The sequence below is a fragment of the Sinohyriopsis cumingii genome, chromosome 6, assembly GCF_028554795.1.
Source record: "Sinohyriopsis cumingii isolate HCF-2022 chromosome 6, ASM2855479v2, whole genome shotgun sequence".
Taxonomy (NCBI): domain Eukaryota; kingdom Metazoa; phylum Mollusca; class Bivalvia; order Unionida; family Unionidae; genus Sinohyriopsis; species Sinohyriopsis cumingii.
The window spans coordinates 39,245,000-39,265,425 of NC_142966.1; the positions used below are offsets into that span (position 1 = coordinate 39,245,000).

Genomic DNA, 20,426 nt, shown 5'->3' on the forward strand with positions numbered 1-20,426 from the left:
AACACAATATAGATCCATGTATTCTAGTAACATGAATGTAATTGATTTTTCAGCCACGAAGCGACGCGAGCAAGTGAAACACAACGCGGTGTTACCGAATTCGATAAGGATGATAATTATTGGCCCGTCTGGTTCTGGAAAGACGCAGTTGTTGCTAAATTTGATAATGCGATGGCTAAAATGGGATAAGTTGTATTTGGTTGCGCCGTCCGTTGATGATCAGCGTTGTTATCAAGTGCTAAAGGAATTTAGCGACAATACTGACGAAGGCACAATCGAATTCATCACAGACATCAATGAAACTCCATCAGTGGAAAATTTAGACGGCGATGTTAATAATCTTGTTGTTTTCGATGATGTTATGCTGGATAAGCAAACTAATCCGGCTAGGATATTCTCGCGTGGCCGACACAAGAACACTGATGTGATTTACGTGACGCAGCGATATACACAAATTCCAAAGGTAATTAGGGACAATTGTAATATCTTATCAGTTTTCAATGGCGTCGATACTCACACGCTGAGAAATATTCATCAGACTTGGTGCAACGGCGATATGGACATAAACAAATTTAAAAATTTCTTCAGCCGCGCTCAGGCAATACCGCATGGTTTCATCACGATTAATCTTCATGATCCGCGTAGTAGATATCGAATCGGTCTTGATCAAATTTATTCATGAAAAGGCAGCCAAATCTTCGCAAACTTCGTCGACGGAATAAATTTCCCCCCCCCCTAAAATCTTTGTCCAGAATCATTGATTTTGTACACAAAAAATTGCAATCGGTGACGAATTTACGCAAATTATTTTTCGTGGGAAGGCTTATTTTTGAAATCTGAGGCTTCTACGGAGAAAGTTCTCGTAGGAGGCTTTATTTTGGTCTGACAGTCTGGTCTGTACAACTTCCCTGCTGCTGACCCATTCTAACTTTTCAAGACATGTTCCTTCAGAAAATTTGAACTTTATCCACATTCGAAACTGTATATGGTGTAGCAATACATGTATGATAATAATAATAATAATAATTATAATAATACCCCAAAGAGACTGTAAATATGAACATATTTGCAAAATTATAAAAATTAAAATTTTTTAGAGATAATTTTAAATGTGATGTTTAAACGTACCTTTCAAAAGAAACCAAAATAATATGCTAAGTGCCTTCATTTTCATACACTGCATGCCTATCAACCTTAGTTACAACAGTTACATGCTTTTACTTTTGGCATTCTTTCTTATTTTGCTTCTAGCGTAAAGAAATCGATTTAGTAACGCCAGCGTTCAGACTATTACTGATTTCCCAGATGATACGTTTGCGAGTATGGCGACCTCCTGTGTATAATGAAAGCCGTCGGAAAATGAAAGCGATAAATAAATCCCTACAATAGTTGTTAATGGTAAAACATATTTTAGATTTTCCAAAACCGGGTTGCCAGAAATGATTCATTTTCGCTTACTATCCTTTCAGGGTTTTTTTAATATGTATTTTAAATATCAAGCTTTTGTAATACTGAAAATTATCTGCGGTAAAACTCAATTTAAAATGTGTAATAATATCGCTAGAAATTAACAACATTCATTTTGATCAGTGTTTTAAGCAAATCTTGATAAATACCTCACCGATACGCTTAAAGGGTCTATATTTAGATACATTGATTATCTCCCTTTAGTGTATATAGACACCATTAATCTTTTCCGTGCCTTTGGAAATATGATTTTTTTTTATAGTTAGTAAAACTTTTGATAAATTTTCTGATAATAATTTAGCCCCCTGTTTATGTAGCTTTTGATAACTCTTGGGGTTTGGAAGTTTAGTTCATCTTCAACATCTACCAACTAATGTTTTTTTTTTTTTTCTTTCTAGGGTGTATTTTTGTACAGGAACCGGCGATATAACTGAATTACATTCATCAGCAGATGGTTAATTGGTTAAATATTTATTAAATATATTTGCTTTATCACGGTTAGAATGAACATATTGGGGATGTTGCTTTTATAAAGAAGTGGTAATCAGTGCTTTCATTCTGTCTGAGAAAGTCTTAGCACCGTGTGTCAGTACTGGATTGCATTTACCATTTTAATCTTGTTGAGTTCTTAGGTTTGCCTTTTCATAGCAATTGATAATATTGTAGCTGTAGAAATTAACTTTACTTTAATTTTCTACAGCCTCTGTTCTGGCCACGCTGTGACGGTCGAGAGTGGATTGTCTCTGGAATCGAGTAAAATCATACTTGTTCACTCCAAACACCCAAACGTTTCCGAAGTACAGTATAATAATTGTGAAAATTTGATAGCCGTAATGGTACGTTAAAGTAGAAAATAATACACTTTCAAACGGCGATATTGTTCAAGCACCAGATTATTTGTGTCAATTTATTTTCTTATTTGAAAAATATAACCTAAGCATAATATGGCGAAATTAACTGAATGGTATTTTTTCAGATTTAATATATCTTAAAATAGTACTATATATCTTAAAACAGTACTATATATCTTAAAACAGTACTTTATATCTTAAAACAGTACTTTTCTTTTGCTTTAAGAACTATGAGTGTATCTTTAAACTTTATTGACTTAGCAAACCGAAACAGGAATGACTAACTATATAGTTTGAAAATAGACATTTTAGAGGTAAAGGAAGGAAGAAAAAAAAAAGAAATTCCAATAGAATACGAATTACCAAAAATCAGGGTTACGACACATTTTGTAAAATATCTTGACACATAATTTTATTTTGGTGGAGGACATTTCAGCCGTCAGTAGTGGTTGTTCTTTCTTACGGCAAGACATTTTTCGTTATACTACAACAAAAAAATTCTTCTACTTGGGTTCCATAAAAGAAATTGTTTGGCTTCATGCCCTGAAGAATCATGGAATAAGAGAACATCTTTGCATGTGCCCTCGTGTTACAAAGACGTATGTGCAAGTGCCTTCACGTACCTGTGGTTTCAATAACATCTATGCGTGTGTCCATGTCTATGGGTTGTTTCAAAGATTATGTGCAAGTGCCCTCACGTACCTGTGGTTTCAATGACATCTGTGCGTGTGTCCATATCTAGGGGTTGTTTCAAAGACGTATGTGCAAGTGCCCTCACGTATCTGTAGTTTCAATGACAGCTGTACGTGTGTCCATGTCTATGGGTTGTTTCAAAGACGTATGTGCAAGTGCCCTCACGTACCTGTGGTTTCAATAACATCTGTGCTTGTGTCCATGTCTAGGGGTTGTTTCAAAGACGTATGTGCAAGTGCCCTCACGTACCTGTGGTTTCAATGACATCTGTGCTTGTGTCCATGTCTAGGGGTTGTTTCAAAGACGTATGTGCAAGTGCCTCACGTACCTGTGGTTTCAATGACATCTGTGCGTGTGTCCATGTCTAGGTGTTGTTTCAAAGACGTATGTGCAAGTGCCTCACGTACCTGTGGTTTCAATGACATCTGTGCGTGTGTCTATGTCTAGGGGTTGTTTCAAAGACGTATGTGCAAGTGCCCTCACATACCTGTGGTTTCAATGACATCTGTGCTTGTGTCCATGTCTAGGGGTTGTTTCAAAGACGTATGTGCAAGTGCCTCACGTACCTGTGGTTTCAATGACATCTGTGCGTGTGTCCATGTGTAAGGGTTGTTTCAAAGACGTATGTGCGAGTGCCCTCACGTACCTGTGGTTTCAATGACATCTGTGCGTGTGTCCATGTGTAAGGGTTGTTTCAAAGACGTATGTGCGAGTGCCCTCACGTACCTGTGGTTTCAATGACATCTGTGCGTGTGTCCATGTCTAGGGGTTGTTTCAAAGACGTATGTGCGAGTGCCCTCACGTACCTGTGGTTTCAATGACATCTGTACGTGTGTCTATGTCTAGGGGTTGTTTCAAAGACGTATGTGCAAGTGCCCTCACGTACCTGTGGTTTCAATGACATCTGTACGTGTGTCTATGTCTAGGGGTTGTTTCAAAGACGTATGTGCAAGTGCCCTCACGTACCTGTGGTTTCAATGACATCTGTACGTGTGTCTATGTCTAGGGGTTGTTTCAAAGACGTATGTGCAAGTGCCCTCACGTACCTATATATATATTATATGTTCAGTTGTGTACCTCCTTGTCTGTCTTTGATTTTCTTTTCCTTTTTTGTCTGTAATGCAAGGGTCGCAGGTTGGATATTGTCAAAGCCAGCTTCAATTGTGCCCCTGGGAAAAGCACATAGTTCCCATACGTGCGAAAGCCGATAATGTGTGAAAAGTGGCGATAAAACCAACAAAACAAAATAGCCCCGCCTTTTATCTTTGTTTTTTTTTGGGGGGGGGGAGGGCGGGAGGTCTAAGGCTCTCACCGTTACAGATTACTGACATCTCACCTCTGTTCGCATGCGTTCTTGTCTCGGTTCGGCCAACGTGGGTAGTTCTTTATCCACGAAACAAACTGGCCGTCATATATAGCCGATGATGTGCATTAAACCCACACAATCATCCACTGGTCTCTTTTTCTTGCCACTTTTCTCTCTCATACATTGTTATAATCTACGGGAAATCAAGACTAAAAAGTAGGTTATGAAACATTTATCGCCTGAAGCTATGTCTTTTGTCGTCTGGCTTGTAGGGCAACACGACCCACCCACCCCCAATGTATTAATATATATGTGTTCTGACACAGGCCTTTTGAAAAATATATCACTGCAGCAAGAACGTGTCAGAATACCTGCTAAAAAAGAGGATATAAACGCGCGCGTCTGTGTGTGTGTTTGTGTGTGAAAAATCACTGACAAACAGTGTAAAACTAGTGTGAAACCAGCCCAAGCGCTTTCAGAATCTACCTGTTCCTTTTGTTAAGAGAGCAAAGTCAGAAAATGCGATCAAACAAACGAAAGAAAGACAATGTACAAAAACGTAACGACAGATGATATACAACAAGATTTGTCCTCTGTTACCATGGAGATATGTACCGCCCTAAGAGCGGTTTATCATGATGCACCTTAAAAAGTTGCAGCGCTTAATCCCTTTATACCTTTCTCGGTTTATATATCATTTCATTATATCGTTTATGCAAATATATACAGCACATATCATCTAGATTCTGTATAGTAAGTACGTTTTTTTGTTCTTGTATATATATATATATATATATATATATATATATATATATATATATATATATATATATATATTCCTGATAAACTCAACCATTTCTGATCCAGTCTGTGGAAGTGATATGACTAAAATTGTTAAGGGTACGTTAAAAATCTAAAGCACACACACTCCTCTCTTCAAAGGCAAAGGCCTGTATTACAGATTAGTATCTACTTTCATCTGGCTGACCTAATGTATATGGGTGTTATATCATTGTTTTATCACTCGAGTTGACGCTACAGCACACTTAGAATACACCCCTCGGCTATATGTATATACATATGGTAGCTTAGCGGTGTGTCTTGGATATATACTGACTCTTTTACGTTTGGATAAAGCAAAACTTATTTCACTCAGCGTGTACACATGAGTCAGTCTTATTGTGTTTGACTTTATTTTCGATTTGAACTTCCTTGTGTCAATAATGGATCCGTTTTGCTAAATTTTTCAGTCACTTCATCCGGTACATACATTGTGATGTACTTTCCTGGTTCCATCTCCTGTATAACTGAGCTTACATATTGTTACATAAAGATGTTCACGAAAGTCACCAAAAGTATATAGTATTTTCCTTTACTTCTTTTTTTTAATATTCCTGGTACATCATACGTTTCGCTGTTACACCTTCCAAGGAAGCTCCCACTACTGCAGCTATTTTCTCTATCACCACTACTACTACTACAACAATGGCGACAACGACCACAGCAACTAGGTACATATACACTACTGCTGATGCTGTAATTACTTCTACTTGTTCTACTGCTACTACGACTACCTAACACTTCTACTACCACCAGCAACACCGCTCCTGCTGGTGTTTTTAAAATTATTTTGACTAATATTGCCACTACCATTACTGCTGATGTAACTACTGCTACTAGTACTACTACTTTGCTTCAGCCACAATCGCCATTACCACCACCCTGCTACAACTACGTCATTGAACCTAAACACTTTATATTTCATATAACTAATAGCCTTTCAGTCTTAAACTTCCTTCATCACACGAATCTAAAATAAATGTCCTGTTCCAGAACGTGTCCACAACTATTTATCCGTGTACACCGGTAAATTTTCGCCCTACCACTGGTCATTATCGCACTAACGCGCAGTTTATACTGTTTAAACACAAAGGTCCGAACCTAAGTCATAAATCTGGCAACTTTCACCTTAAGCTATGATGGGTATATAATCGCTCACCTTCGCGACAAGTGTGTCGGCTTCACAATTAACTCACCACAAAGAGAGGGACAGAGAGAGACAGAGACAGAGAGAGAAGTAGGATTCGGATTTCCTGCAACGGGGTGCCCATTATATAATTTCATGTGTGGGTTGGACATTCACTGGTAATTACTGCCATTGTTCCTCACCCAATGCATTTGACATCGACAATATACGTGAATATGTCTGCATCCATGCACACGTGCGTCTATACGCGTGTGCATACGTATATCATTGTTACTTACATACGTCTGATAAAATGAAGATAATCTCAGTTAGCTAGCTCCTAACTCCATGTATGACAGGAATATGTTAAATTACAATGTACATCGACAATATATCAAAATGTCAATTTACCTGTACCTATAACCTTCATATCATAAATAATTACATGTATTCTTTTTCCATTAAACGTTGAAACATTTTGTACTTTGCAAATTAATATACTTCGGTCTTGTGGACGAAAGTAATCGAAAAATGTTAAACCTTTGAACACTATATTTTCAATGAGGTGGCATAAGATTTTGCGGACGCGCTTTCCTCTCCCTGCCCTTTCGTTTTCTATTTCTTTTTGAGGGGAGGGGGTGGTTGGTGGTAAATTTAAAATACTGCATTTCATCCAATAGCACGATGTGTCTAATTGGAGCGAATCCTCTGGGAGACATCGTTAGCTCTCGTTGGTCGATCAAGAGCATAACGATTAAATTGCATGATCGCTTTTGAGGCTTTCCATTACGGCACCAGCGTATTCAGTTAACGACCATGTCGCATTTGCAGTAACTGTTCCTATCTGGATTGTTGATCTGATTTAAAAAGTAAATAATTGTTCACTGCTCAAAATGTACTTTTCTTAACGATCATTACTGACGGTAGTATAGGAACATAAATCTCATTCTACAGTGCATGCACAATAGCAAAGATGCTGGGATCGATTTCACTATCAAGATGAATCTACGGCTAGTTTTCATTATATATCTACTCTTGTCATTGTGAAACCAGCAACTTGATACAGTGTATTCGTACATATTCATGTACATTTGATGGCATTGTTACAGATACATAAATAGGAAATCCCTGCGATAAACCATGACGTCAGGACAATCATGTGATCTTCAAATACTACCTGTTGGTTGAACTTTACCTTACATATATGCACTTGGCACAGGTGTATACAATCAGTTACAGAGCGCCACGACCAGCTAAAAGGTAAAAGACCCGCATTTTCAGCCTCCGACCACGCTTGTTTAAAAGTGACTATCATCTTGAATGGATATTTATTGATATGACAGTATATCAAAAATAGGGGAATAAAGATAATTGTTTCTTTTCTTGGGCAATGATGCGTGACGCCAGTGAAATTGCAATGGATGACGATAAAAACGGACGAAGCAAGACAATTACATGTAGGAAAAGTGAACCCGATGATAATCCTCTTTTGCAAAGGTCAAAATCCGACTTTGCATTCCAGAATTTAACACGTATTGAAAAGAAATTTTCAAAGCTCGGTAACCAGGGATATAAGCAAAGAGATTTTTACGCGAGTGATGGACAGATAAATGGCATTCATATACAAGTCGAATCGTACGATGGACGGACGGACACCACGGCAGATAATGGGCTTGTTTTCTGTACAAATGGACATTCGGGCGAACCGTCAGGGAAACAGATTGTTAGCACCCGTGGGTCGATCCGAGGTATAAAGAATAGGGTGCGGGCATCTCTAGACGCATTCCTTGATTCCACCAACGGACAAACAGTACGTAATCAATGTTTTGCAATATTTATGGTCTCTTATTGATTTTTTTGCATCATCTTATAGGCATGTAATGTTAACCTTGATATTTTGCGTCTTCTTGAAGACATGTCATTTTGATATTTGACAGCTGTATGGATAGGTAGACAGTTGGTTGGGGTGGGGTAGATCCAGGACACAATTATCGTTTAAAGGTAGGGCGGGGAGGGGTATAAACAAGTATAAACAAATTTAGTTTTTCATAGAAATCATATTATTGCAGAAAGTGGTGCGAACTATTTTACATTTTTTTCCCCCACTTGCCAGGGTTTAAAAGATCTTTACACAGAATGACCATGTTCTCTCTCTCTCTCTCTCTCTCTCTCTCTCTCTCTCTCTCTCGCATACTTGATTGAACCAGATCTCTGCCTAACAGTATATATATATATGAATGTATGGATGGACAGACGTATGTAGATACACACACACGTGCGCATATATATATATATATATATATATATATATATATATATATATATATATATATATATATATAGATATATTGTGTGTTAACGAAACCAGAAGAAAACTACATAATACATATACACGTACACACAATGACTGATTTGCATTGTACTGCTATTTTGCATTAGGATAGGTACTCTGAGATAGAGGTTTCAACGATCTTCAAAAATTGAGTATATATATATATATATATATATATATATATATATATATATATATATATCTATTCTTCGTTGTGCCTAAGTCATAACCATAGTTCATTGGGTTATATGCATATTCTTCATTTTGCCAGAGTTATAACCATAGTTCATTGGACGTTATTTATATTTTCTTTCTCATGCTGGTATTCATCTATCAGATACTAAAACTTCCTTGTAAGATGACCTGGCTATGTGCGTGTTTTATGTTAGTCTGTATAATGTATCCGTATTCCATCCACCTTAGTATGTATGTATGTATGTATGCATGTATGTATGTATGTATGTGTGTGTGTATGTATGTATGTATGTATGTATGTATGTATGTATGTATGTGTGTGTGTGTGTGTGTGTGTGTGTGTGTGTGTGTGTGTGTATGTATGTGTGTGTGTGTGTATGTGACACAAGCTGCACAAGATGTCTGGTTTAATTCATGAGTTATGTGGTTATTTGCAAATTCACGGGAAAAAGAGAGTACCTGTATATTGTTATCTTTGTAATAAAAGGTTGCCCGTCTATTCCTCAAGGTTATAGGTATTCCCATGCTTTAGGATGCCTCTCCAGCCCCCGGAGAGCAGGTGTTTCATTCCCAGGGGGTAGACCTTTATCGTCCGCTTGTTTCTTGAAATATATTCAGTTTACGGGTTTCTTTTACATCAAATTAATCAAAATTCACCCTCGGCAAAATGATCCATTATGCTTCATAATAATATAGCGTGATTATGGCATAATCAACTGCCAATCAGTCTGTTTCACTACATGTCGGACAAAATACATTTGAATTGACAGTCTATTCTTTCCGGGGTCGTGTGTGTGTGTGTGAGAGAGAGAGAGAGAGAGAGAGAGACCCAAGGGAAAGCATTGGCAAGCTTTCTCAAATACTCAGCTGGCTGAACCGAGACTCAAATTCGGACAGAGGTGACATGTGCGAGTCGCCTGTCAAGGCGAACACCTTAGACTACTCAGCCGCCCCAATCCCTTAGTTGCTTATACCAATAGGGAACAATGAATATTTATTCTGTACTTACCTTCTACAACAATATAATGAATCGCGCTTGAGTGGAAAGTTTATTTTTTCTTCCTTTTTTTAAAAAAGAAAAGCAACAAAAATTGTTATGGTTACCAACATAATAACGTTTGATTTTGGGAAATGGAAGTGAATTAGAAAAGCAATATCAACACTATGACAAAGGACTTGGTTATATTTTCCACGACTTTGACATTTAAAGCAATATGTTAATCTTATCTTACCTACAAGGAAACAACGCAGCGATTTCGTGCTAGAGGGTATTTAGAAAACACAGACATTATGGTGGCATATGTATACAGTGTGTTTTAAGCATACAAGTTGTTTGTCCTGTGATATATCGTACCGTAACAAAACCAGACTAAACCAAACCATTTTGACGTGGTGTCTCGCACGCTGAAGCAAATATGGGAATAACTCCGCCGTATTTAAAGCGTAGGATACGTAAACCAACAATCGAGGGTTCGATACCTGCCCATAGCAGTCCTGATCGGCTACCTTATTGTGTCCTGGAAGGATACTGAGGTTCCTTTTCCTCGACAAGATTCAAAAAAGTGCCGTTAAAACCCGCAGCCAACCAGTCAACAAACCAACGGATCAGTCAACTACCATACATGTATTTACTTTGGTAGAAAAGGCACCCAACTTTTAAAAACGTTGATCAAGTCTGCCTAAAGTTAGTCACTAGGATAGGTCAGTCATACGATGGGAATCCCGTGCTGATGTAAACTTATCGTGTTTGAGACGATGCATCGTTTACAGAACTACGTTTAGCAATGAAGGCCATCGGACGGGCTCAGTGCAGGGCAGGAATTATTTCAGTGTGACATACTCGTTGAATTTTATCCATAAAAATGTGAAAACTTCACTCTGTAATGCAGACTTATTTATGTGAAAACTTCACTCTGTAATGCAGACTTATCTATTGATACGACTCTACCGATGGGAAGGAATGTGACGATTGTTCGTCCTTATCTTTACTTTATATAAAAATAGCGTATGATCAAGTAATTTTTTTATTTTATTGTAAAGGCTACCTAACGTCAATTTCCTGTGATTTTCAACTTCGACTTTTCAACGATTCTCTCGTGCCGACTCATAGTGTAAAGTGCGGGACTCTCGACCAGAACCGTACGGGTTCGAATCCTGTCTAGACCAGGCTGCAGTGAAAACTTCACCCAGAAATTGTTAGTTCCTCTCGAGTATACGCTGCATTTCTTACGCAGATTTCATTTGGAGGTAATTAGCATATAATTCACTCATTTCATAATCGGTCATCAAAGAATTACGATAATGTTGGGTTGGCTGTTCCCACCGTTTACCGATGCACACAGTAAAGACGTTTGAGCCTCGGGCTTAAATCCTTTCCAGCCCTCGTGCACCTGTAAATGTTTGTAGTCGCATTTTCATTATCAGATTCGTTTCTGTCCTAGCACGCATATCCATGATATTACATATTGTTCGTCATATGGTGTCATAGGTTTTAACGCCATTTTTCAGCACAAAAGAGGCTATACATTGCGAAATGTATAAATGGTGGAGGAAGAAGCCAGGAAAACCCCAGAAAGAACCACTGACCCACGAGAAGCTATTAGCAAGCTTTCTCACGTAACCACATTGTCCGAGCACGAGACTCGAACCCACGCAGACAGATGTGAAATGGCAGTGATCCGTAACGGTGAGCGCTTTAGACCACTTGGCCAGTCGGGGACCCTTTATAGAGAACTCGAACAGCGTAATATTACAGTTCCCTGGCATCTTTGAAAGATTTGAAAAGCAAGGAAACCGCATTTTGTAAGATTAGTTGCCCCCACCCCTAAAATTCCAAGGCTGGTGTGTTGCTTAAGCTTTCTCGTGTTTTCTCCCTCTTTATAAAATGATTCACGAGCCACCCGTATTCAGTTTCGAGTTGAAATTAATTACTAAAAATGTATAGGTAAAACGTTCATCTCAGGAAAAGGTGTGTAAATCGTAATTTCCTCGCTCGCACTGTGAAATACGAGACTATAATAAAAGCCCCAGTTTAAAAAAAAAAACAAAAAAACGCCTCCGCCTTTTATTTTGAAATTCGCCTAAAGTAACGAGGAAGAAAAAATAAATAAAAATAAAACATATTTCATGCTTATAGTAATTTATTTAGTCACATATGAACCAAACTGACAACAAACACATGGTGCAAGTGCAAACGTGTCATAGTAGTTTGGATACCTACGGTTCATTTCCTTACAGTTTAATCAAGACATATCAACCGTTTGGCACATTATATAACCCTTTCATGAATATATGATTTTACTTTTGTGCATTATTATTAAAACAAGATAAATGATATAAGATTGTGTATATTACGCTTGTTTTTCTTGTTGTTATTTTGTTGTAGGTTGCTTTGCTTGATTGTAATAGTTATTTTTTTGTGAGTATTGGCCTTTGACAAAGGAACCCATATGTCCATAAACGCAATGGCGAGTTTCATTAGTTTTGTAGTGTTTGTTGTCAGCTTGTCTCATATATGTAAATACTGTCTGGCAAACGTGATCTCCTGAGATCTAGTTCATCTGGAAGGACTGCTGTTTGCCGTACGATTTATTATTATTATTATTATTATTATTATTATTATTATTATTATTATTATTATTATTTCATTGAATTCATCAAAGTTTATGTAGGTATGGCTGTTAAATAAAAAAGTTATTGCAGTCCATCCTCAGTTTTTGATAAAAACCTTGCTTATTCTTTAAAGAGCAATACAAACAAAAACAACAACAAAAACAACAAAAGAAAAAAACACAAACAAACGAACAAAAACAAAGTATTGTCTTCCTGACCACCGTGAAAATTTAGGAATAGGGTGCTTTGGCACGACAAATCTTAGTTCTGTAAACGTCGTTCAATTAGCACCATGTATGGTACTTAAAGCTGGCCATGTAACCCCCATAAGGGAAACTCGACTAGGCTTAATCAGCTTAAGATCCGAAAAGACAGTCAAATATTAAGAGGTGCCAGCGTTAATAAACGTTGGGTCATATTTTTAAAAACTCTTTATAGCATGTGTTGAGCGAGAAGTTCATCTGTGGATTCTCACCGACTTAATCGTGACTTACGGACCCACTGGATAGCGCTTTGTCATCTCACCTCTGTCCGCGTTGGTTTGAATCTCAGGCTCGGCCAATGTGGGTATGTGAAAAAGCTTGCCAGTGGCTTACCGTGCGTGGATGCTTTATACCGGGATGTTCCTGGGTTCTTCTTCACCAGTTATAATGGACGCCATGCATGGCATATTGTGTGATGAACAATTGAGTTAAACTCAAAACAACAACAACAACTACTACTATTGCTACTTGCGGACTTGTGGCTTTACTTAAACCGTAAGTTGCCAAGTGTGATGAATATTTTTGCTGATTTGACTGAATCGTCAATGGATTGTTGCTCTAAGATACCATTCACAAGAACAAACGAGATAGCCGACCTGGACTGGCATCGAACCTGCGACCCTTGGAGTACAATTCCTATGATCTACCAGCTGAGCTTCCGCGCATACAAAGTAGCACTATAGTCAAAGACAGTCGGAGAATAGTATTCCTTGTAGGAGATTAATACTGCATATAACATGGGGTAGAAATTATCCACACACACACACACACACACATGTATATATATATATATATATATATATATATATATATATATATATATATATATATATATATATATATATATATATATATATTACCTCTGTCGCGCAAGATAGAGTCTCGGGCTCGGCCAGCTTGGGTACGTGAGTAAGCTTGCCAGTAGCTTCTCGTTGATTGGTGGTTCTTCCCGGGATTTTCAACACAACAACAACATTAGGTAGACGTTATTAGCAATATTACCTATTTTAGTTATTAAAGCTGTCACAGTAAGTTATTCCACATAACCTTCCTTATCCGAACGTTTCACAGAGAGCAGGTGACAAAAACAACTGCTGATGGCTAACTTCGGGATGAATGGTTGACTGGTATTAAGTTCAACTAGTTTATTGCTCGTGATTGTTGAGTTCCAGACAACCATTTCCCCGAGGGGAACGAAAACATATTTAACGCCATTCTTTGGAAAATTTGGAAGAGTTGTTCGTGTTTGAATAATTATTTATCTTAAAATACGGTTTTTCAGCTTGAGAAGAAATTAGTGGTGATTTTAATAATCGCCCAAGCACCCTCATTAACTGCATCGGGGGGGGGGGGCGTTGGGAACCATTCGTCGTGGAGGTCCAAACTTCTCATCAAAGAATTGTAGGTAAAAATCACATAGTACTTTTTTGTACAGTAACTTTTGTGAATTAAGACCAAATTTAAGCGTCCTTGTGAGAGATTTTCCTTCTATCTTACTTTGTAAAGAAGGCCGCTCCGGTGGTCTAGTGGTTAGAGCGTCCGCCTCGGAAGCGGGAGGTCGTGGGTTCGATCCCGGTCGAGTCATACCAAAGACTTACAACAATGGTACTAAACAGCTTCCTCGTTTGGCGCTGAGCATTAAGAGGTTAGTGTTAGTACTGGTCGGCCTGGTATCAGGATAATGTGAATGGGTGGGACATCATCATACACGTCTGCGGCATGATGCCCCCGTGATAGACATCACTATAAACTGCCACATTGCAGACATCGTAGCGATAGGACTATAGTTAAAAATCCTAATCACACACACACACACACACACACACACACACACACACACTCACACACACTTTGTAAAGATTGGTTTGTGTGATGGTTACATAGCCAGATTGAGAAGTTCAATGAAAGCCGGATTACAATTTCTCCCAGGCAATTAATTCACTTTGATTGAATGATATTACATGTATGTGATCTAACCCCATGTTTTTAATGTAAATTTTTTTAAATGTGGTTGAAAGCCTAAACATTGAACAACTATGAATAACGACAAAATAAGTTTGCTGTGTCAAGCAAGCTTTAGTATAAAGGTGTTGTATGCAAAGTCAGTACACAGCATAGTTATTGGACTTGTTTCACAATTACATCCTGGTATAGCGGGCAGACAGTGGATTAGTTTGCTTTGGCTTGTATGGGTTTAACGCCACATTTCAGTATATATGACGGCCAGTATATTTGGTGGAGGAAGAACAGGGCAAGAACTGGAAAGAACCAATGACCCATGGAAAGTTACTAGCAAGCTTTCTCACATACCCACGTCGAGACATGAACTCACATGGACAAAGGTGAGATGTCAGTGGTCTCTAAAGGCGAGCGCCGTAAACCACTCTGCCAGCAGAGGCCCCGACGTTAGGTAACACAAGGAAAATAAGGCCCTGTCTCAGCCATTAAAAAAATAATACATAATCATCCTCAGGTTGTCAAAGGTCGGGTGAGACTAATCATTCAACGCCATGAAAGCAGTTTAACGTCTCATTAAAGGGGGCTTCATTCTAAAGACAAGTTGTGTTTTCATTCAGGGTAGCATAATTAAATTGAGACATTGCAACAACCCTTGTATCTGTCCATCCGTGTGTTCGTCATCTAAAATCATGTAAAAGTTATACACAGTGTGTTGATAGAATTTAAACTATTATGCAAGTATAAAAGCACGCACATGCATACCTACTTCCCTACGTACGTACCTACCTAACTGCGTGCGTGCGTGCGTGCGTGCATGCATGCATGCATACATACATACATACATACATACAAGGGTTTGCTTGTTGTGATTGTCAATATATTGATGTGTCTATTGCATGATAATGCATTTCAGGATGATATATAATTAATCGTGTTTAAACTAAACTAATAAATGTTGAATGTATTCAGCTTTGATGTGGATTCGCGCATGAAGAACATTGTCCATTTTCTTTCTTTTTTACTCTTGCTTGACCAACTAAACTGCATATATAAGTCCATAGTCTGTACTTACAACCTTGCAAATGAAATTAGATCTCAAAGACAAATGTTAGCAAGGAATATTTATCAAAACCCGGACAACTGGAATATTCAGTAAAACATGGACAACTCGAGCATCAACCACTTAAACACTTAGAATTTCGTGAAATATTTATTCAGTCCATATGTAAAGTGGGCGTTTTTATTCTTTTTTTCTGTCACATCGGGGCCCCGAGTGGCCGAGTGGTCTAAAGCGCTCTCCGTTACGGATCACTGCCATCTCACCTCTGTCTGCGTGGGTTCGATCCTTCGGATTCGGCCAATGTGGGAATGTGAGAAAGCTTGCCAGTAGCTTCTCGTGGGTCGGTGGTTCTTTCCGGGGTTTACCCGGGTTCTTCCTCCACCAGTAATACTGGCCGCCATATATAGCCTATAGTGTGCTGAAAAGTGACGTTAAAACCCACAACAATTCTATCATATCGAAAACTCGAGCAATACGCCTCCTTGTGGATGTAATTATTCGTGATACGTTATTTATTGGATACTTGGCTGACAGGTGTCGCGTGTGTATCGTAGGACAATGACCCAATTATTAAAGTTCTAACAAGATGTAACTGTCAAAAGATGACCACAGTGTGTTTTGGCAGATGTTCTTATAATTTCATTAGACATTTCATTTCAAAACATAAAAAAATACACGACAACAGTAAATGACAAATTTTTGTTAAAAGAAAGTACCAGCAAGGAAAACTATCAAGGACATAGGTTACGTCCACATACATAAAACGGGCTGTCAGCAAGTTGAACTCGACAAAGCTATATCTTACATTCAATGTTCAGCATGAGATTTTATAGTGGGTATTGTGGTTGGACAACAAAACTTAATCGAAACCTCTTAGCAAACTATTATTTTGAAATTGATTCTTTAAGATCATTCGATGGTGATACATTTGAAGGGGTAAAATAGTGATTTCTTTTTTACTTGATAAATTTCACTGATACTTACTTTACTACTACAGTTCGAAGTACAAGCCGTTGTTCATTTATAATCTTTGTGTGAGAATATATATAGAGGATAAAATAATTTGTATGGTGGAGTTCGAGTTCGAAACTATGTTGGCAGATACGGAACCGATGCGTTAGTGATTGATTTACATGCAGCGAAAATTTGATAACTTTATGCCAGTGTATATCAGTCAGTCCGTGGCTCACCGTTTACACTAGCAGATTTTGCAGCGCAAAATCAATTACGTTTCTGTTGAGTATCCACGGTGACACCGCTTATACAAAGGCAGGACTATCTGCACCCGCCGCAGCGTGTTGACGGTGTTGTCTTCTACATTTCCAAAGAATTAGTGATTATATGATTATATTCCCAAAAATTAGTAATGGCTAGATCGTTTTACTCTAGCCGATTTTGCTACGCAAACTACTGGTAAAAATGAGTACAATCGTGGAGTATTGAACTAAATCAGCTACCGTAATCTAAATCGATCACCTGTTAGCTTTAGGCCCCATATAACTTTAATCCAGCCATGGTTAAAGGGACCATCTTTCCCATCATAAACTCTCTCATCAGCCATTGGCTGGATATAGTCAATTTTGTACGCTACAAATTACATAATATTATCTTTTTATCTGATGGGTTACAACAATTACCGTTGGTTAGAAAAGTATTGGCTCTTAGGCTATCAAGATCGAGTTTTTGCAAATTGTTTCATGCCGGTTTAGACAGAATTCGGTTAGTAATTTAATGACATTCATGCAGTTTTTATATTACTTGAAATTAAAATCAAACAGGAGACATTTAGAGCCTTTATAGCGTGATATATAGGCATAAGGATAAAATCGAAGAGTACACCAAATGCTACTTACTGGTTATATCGCTCTTTTTAAACATCACATCCAATGAACTGGTAAACTGACCGATCCTGCCCTTTAATAGAATAAAGGAATTTAAAGGACGTATTAAAAAGATACATCATGAAGTGTAGTAAAAGCAGGAGTTATCGTACATGTCACTGATATTCACAGTAATTTACGAACAATATTAATATTAATAAAATTTTAAAATTGCGTTAAATTTCCTTTCAGAGCACTACTAGCACACACACACACACACACACACACACACACACACATATATATATATATTGCTAACATTTCATAAAAAGGAAGAAATTTATTATGCTTGGATGGAATGCATAGGAAACAGAATGATTGCAACTTTACAAGTCAGTTGCTCCCACAATTCCTAAGTTATAAGGAACAGTACTACTACTGCTGCTGCTGCTAGTTCACTATGAAATAAGGTACCCTTTTGATCCTTTTTGGAGTTCAAAGCATCTTCTTTTGGAAGATAATTTCATGCCCTTTTTAGATCCTTGAGAAACACCAAGGAATAGAATTTGAAAGACTTGTGTTACGAATCTATGGTTATAAACTAAGTCACAAAATGAAGCAAAACCAGAAAGGTTGATAAATCTTTAAAATATTTTATGACAGTTATCAATGAAAATATTAAGAGAACTTACACTATTATGAAGTGAATCCAAAATAATCCTGAAAGAGTTCAATATAAGTTCAAAAGATCGGCAAATTTTGTATAAACTTAAAAAACTGGAAATGTACTGGTCTGCCAAAAATCGTGAGGTTGTCAAAATGGCGTTGTCCAGAACTCCTTTGAATAATTCACAGTAGTTCCAGAATAATATTATAGTCCAAAATACTGAATACTTTCTATTTCCACCGAGCAGTCCAACTTTTTTCCGCTCTCAAATAATATCTAAGTAGAGCATAAACACGTCTGCCGACTTCATGTTACACCAGGAACACAAGACATAAGAATGACTCCAAAATAGGGGTGAATTTTGATTGCTTGGTTCTCTTCTTATATACACCTATTACGATTCTATTTCACAACATTCTCCATCACGTGAGATATCATGATATTCAACAAATAGTTCGAAATGCCTTTATTTATGTGACCTTGCCCATCCAATGGGAAATTACTTAATTCTTTTAAAACCGTCCAGACTTCACTAGCCAATAAGAAATTAACTCGTCAACAAGTTTTATTAAGATTATTGTTAGTAATTTTCAACACACACGTAAACATCTAGTTATAGATCCTATGTGATTTTAAGTTCTTTATTTTCGTAAAACATACCCTGGTCACGTAGACTAAAGACAGTTACTACAATTTACAGCCATGAATAAAATGACAAAAAATTAGATAAAATCATGTACCAGAAGTTACACAAAATATTGATGTACATAACTCTTCAATCATGATAAACAGCTTTATCAATTGTTTTGCAATAATTGGTGATTCTATTTAAGGAATATTTTGTATGCAAGAAAATACGTATGGATAAAACATAAATTTTCGCAGTGTCGATATTGGTTTATTAGAATTCCCCTGCGTAGTTAGTACCCATATTCTACTAAGAACCAGATGTTTTCGATTTTGTCATTATGGTGTATGAAGGTTAAATCTAACGACTTTGTGTAGAACTATCTTCTTATGTAAAGAGGTACTTTTACTGATGATATTGTAGCAACCAAGTTATTCCTCTTTATTGTTAATGAATGTGAAAAGTATATATATTACGACACTACTTCTGTAAACCTGACTTCCATTAATGTGTTCTTACGACACAACTTCTTTAATCATGACTTCCATCATGTGTGCTACGACACGATTTCTGGTGTCATGACTTCAATTATGTGTGTTACAACACTGCTTCTCCAGTCCTGACTTCCGGTACCCGAGTAGCCTAGAACTGATTGTCAAACCGAAGATATCTGTCAAAGGCACGCAATGAACAAATGAACCCCAGAGGTCCGGATGAACCCCAAAGGTTTGGAGCTCACGGCGTTTCTTGCTATTTTTTGATGTTCATCAGTATTTTTTTTTTTTTTATGTGTCAGTGTCTCGATATAAATATGTTTACATTTATTTTACCTGCATAATGATCTCTGAAATACGGCATATAACTTCTTTGTTACGATGTCGTAGCCTCGACTTGGCTGAGGCTACAAAGTGATCCTATACCTTGCCAAGAAGCAGTTAGAGACAAGATGATATTGGTAAATCTCTGCTAGCTAAGTAGTGTTATGTTTTTCAGGAAGTTTGGCTAACGATAAAGTTTTTAAGCCTATATAAGGAAAAATGCACAGGTATGTTTACATTAACTGCTTTGACCACCGTGACAGATTATTCGAGATTTTCACAGTAATTCGCTCTCCTGATACAGCTTGTTAACCCATATTTTGATATAATACGATACGTTATTACATGCGCGCCATATTTACTTCGATCTGTTTTCATTTTCAAAGAAGAATGCACCGAAAGATGAGACTGAGAACGGAAATAGTTCTTAGATGAACTAATATGGCGGATGATCCAAAAGAGAATATAGTATGAAGAATAGAAATGCTATTTTATTCGTGTTTCTAAAGAGAAAATCCGCACTAGTGGTATTAAATAAGAAGACTACTTGATCTGTGTCAGGATATGTATGTATTAACGTCAAATTTTCTTGCGGTAGGCTGAATCACACTGCTCCATTGATACACATAGGATCATTATAGTACCCGTCCACAAAGTAGGGGTACTAATATAAGTACTAATAACTACTGGAAAAAAATCGAATGTTTACTGTTATTTATTTTAGTTGCTTCCTACTCAAACAAGGGTAAAAGGAGAATACAGTGTTTGTTTTCGGTAAAAGGAGAGTAC

General features: G+C 37.5%; 1 protein-coding gene across 1 annotated transcript in view; it reads left to right on the plus strand.

The window, feature by feature from the left end:
* The first annotated feature begins 7,098 nt into the window (after nucleotides 1-7,098).
* The window catches only part of LOC149796751 (glutaredoxin domain-containing cysteine-rich protein CG12206-like), a 75,571-nt gene continuing 62,243 nt past the window's right edge, over nucleotides 7,099-20,426 (plus strand). Inside the window, exon 1 of the mRNA XM_089961399.1 lies at nucleotides 7,099-8,093. Within this exon, the coding sequence (XP_089817525.1) occupies nucleotides 7,674-8,093 (420 nt within the window). The 5' untranslated portion in view covers nucleotides 7,099-7,673. The remainder of the gene's footprint in view (nucleotides 8,094-20,426) is intronic.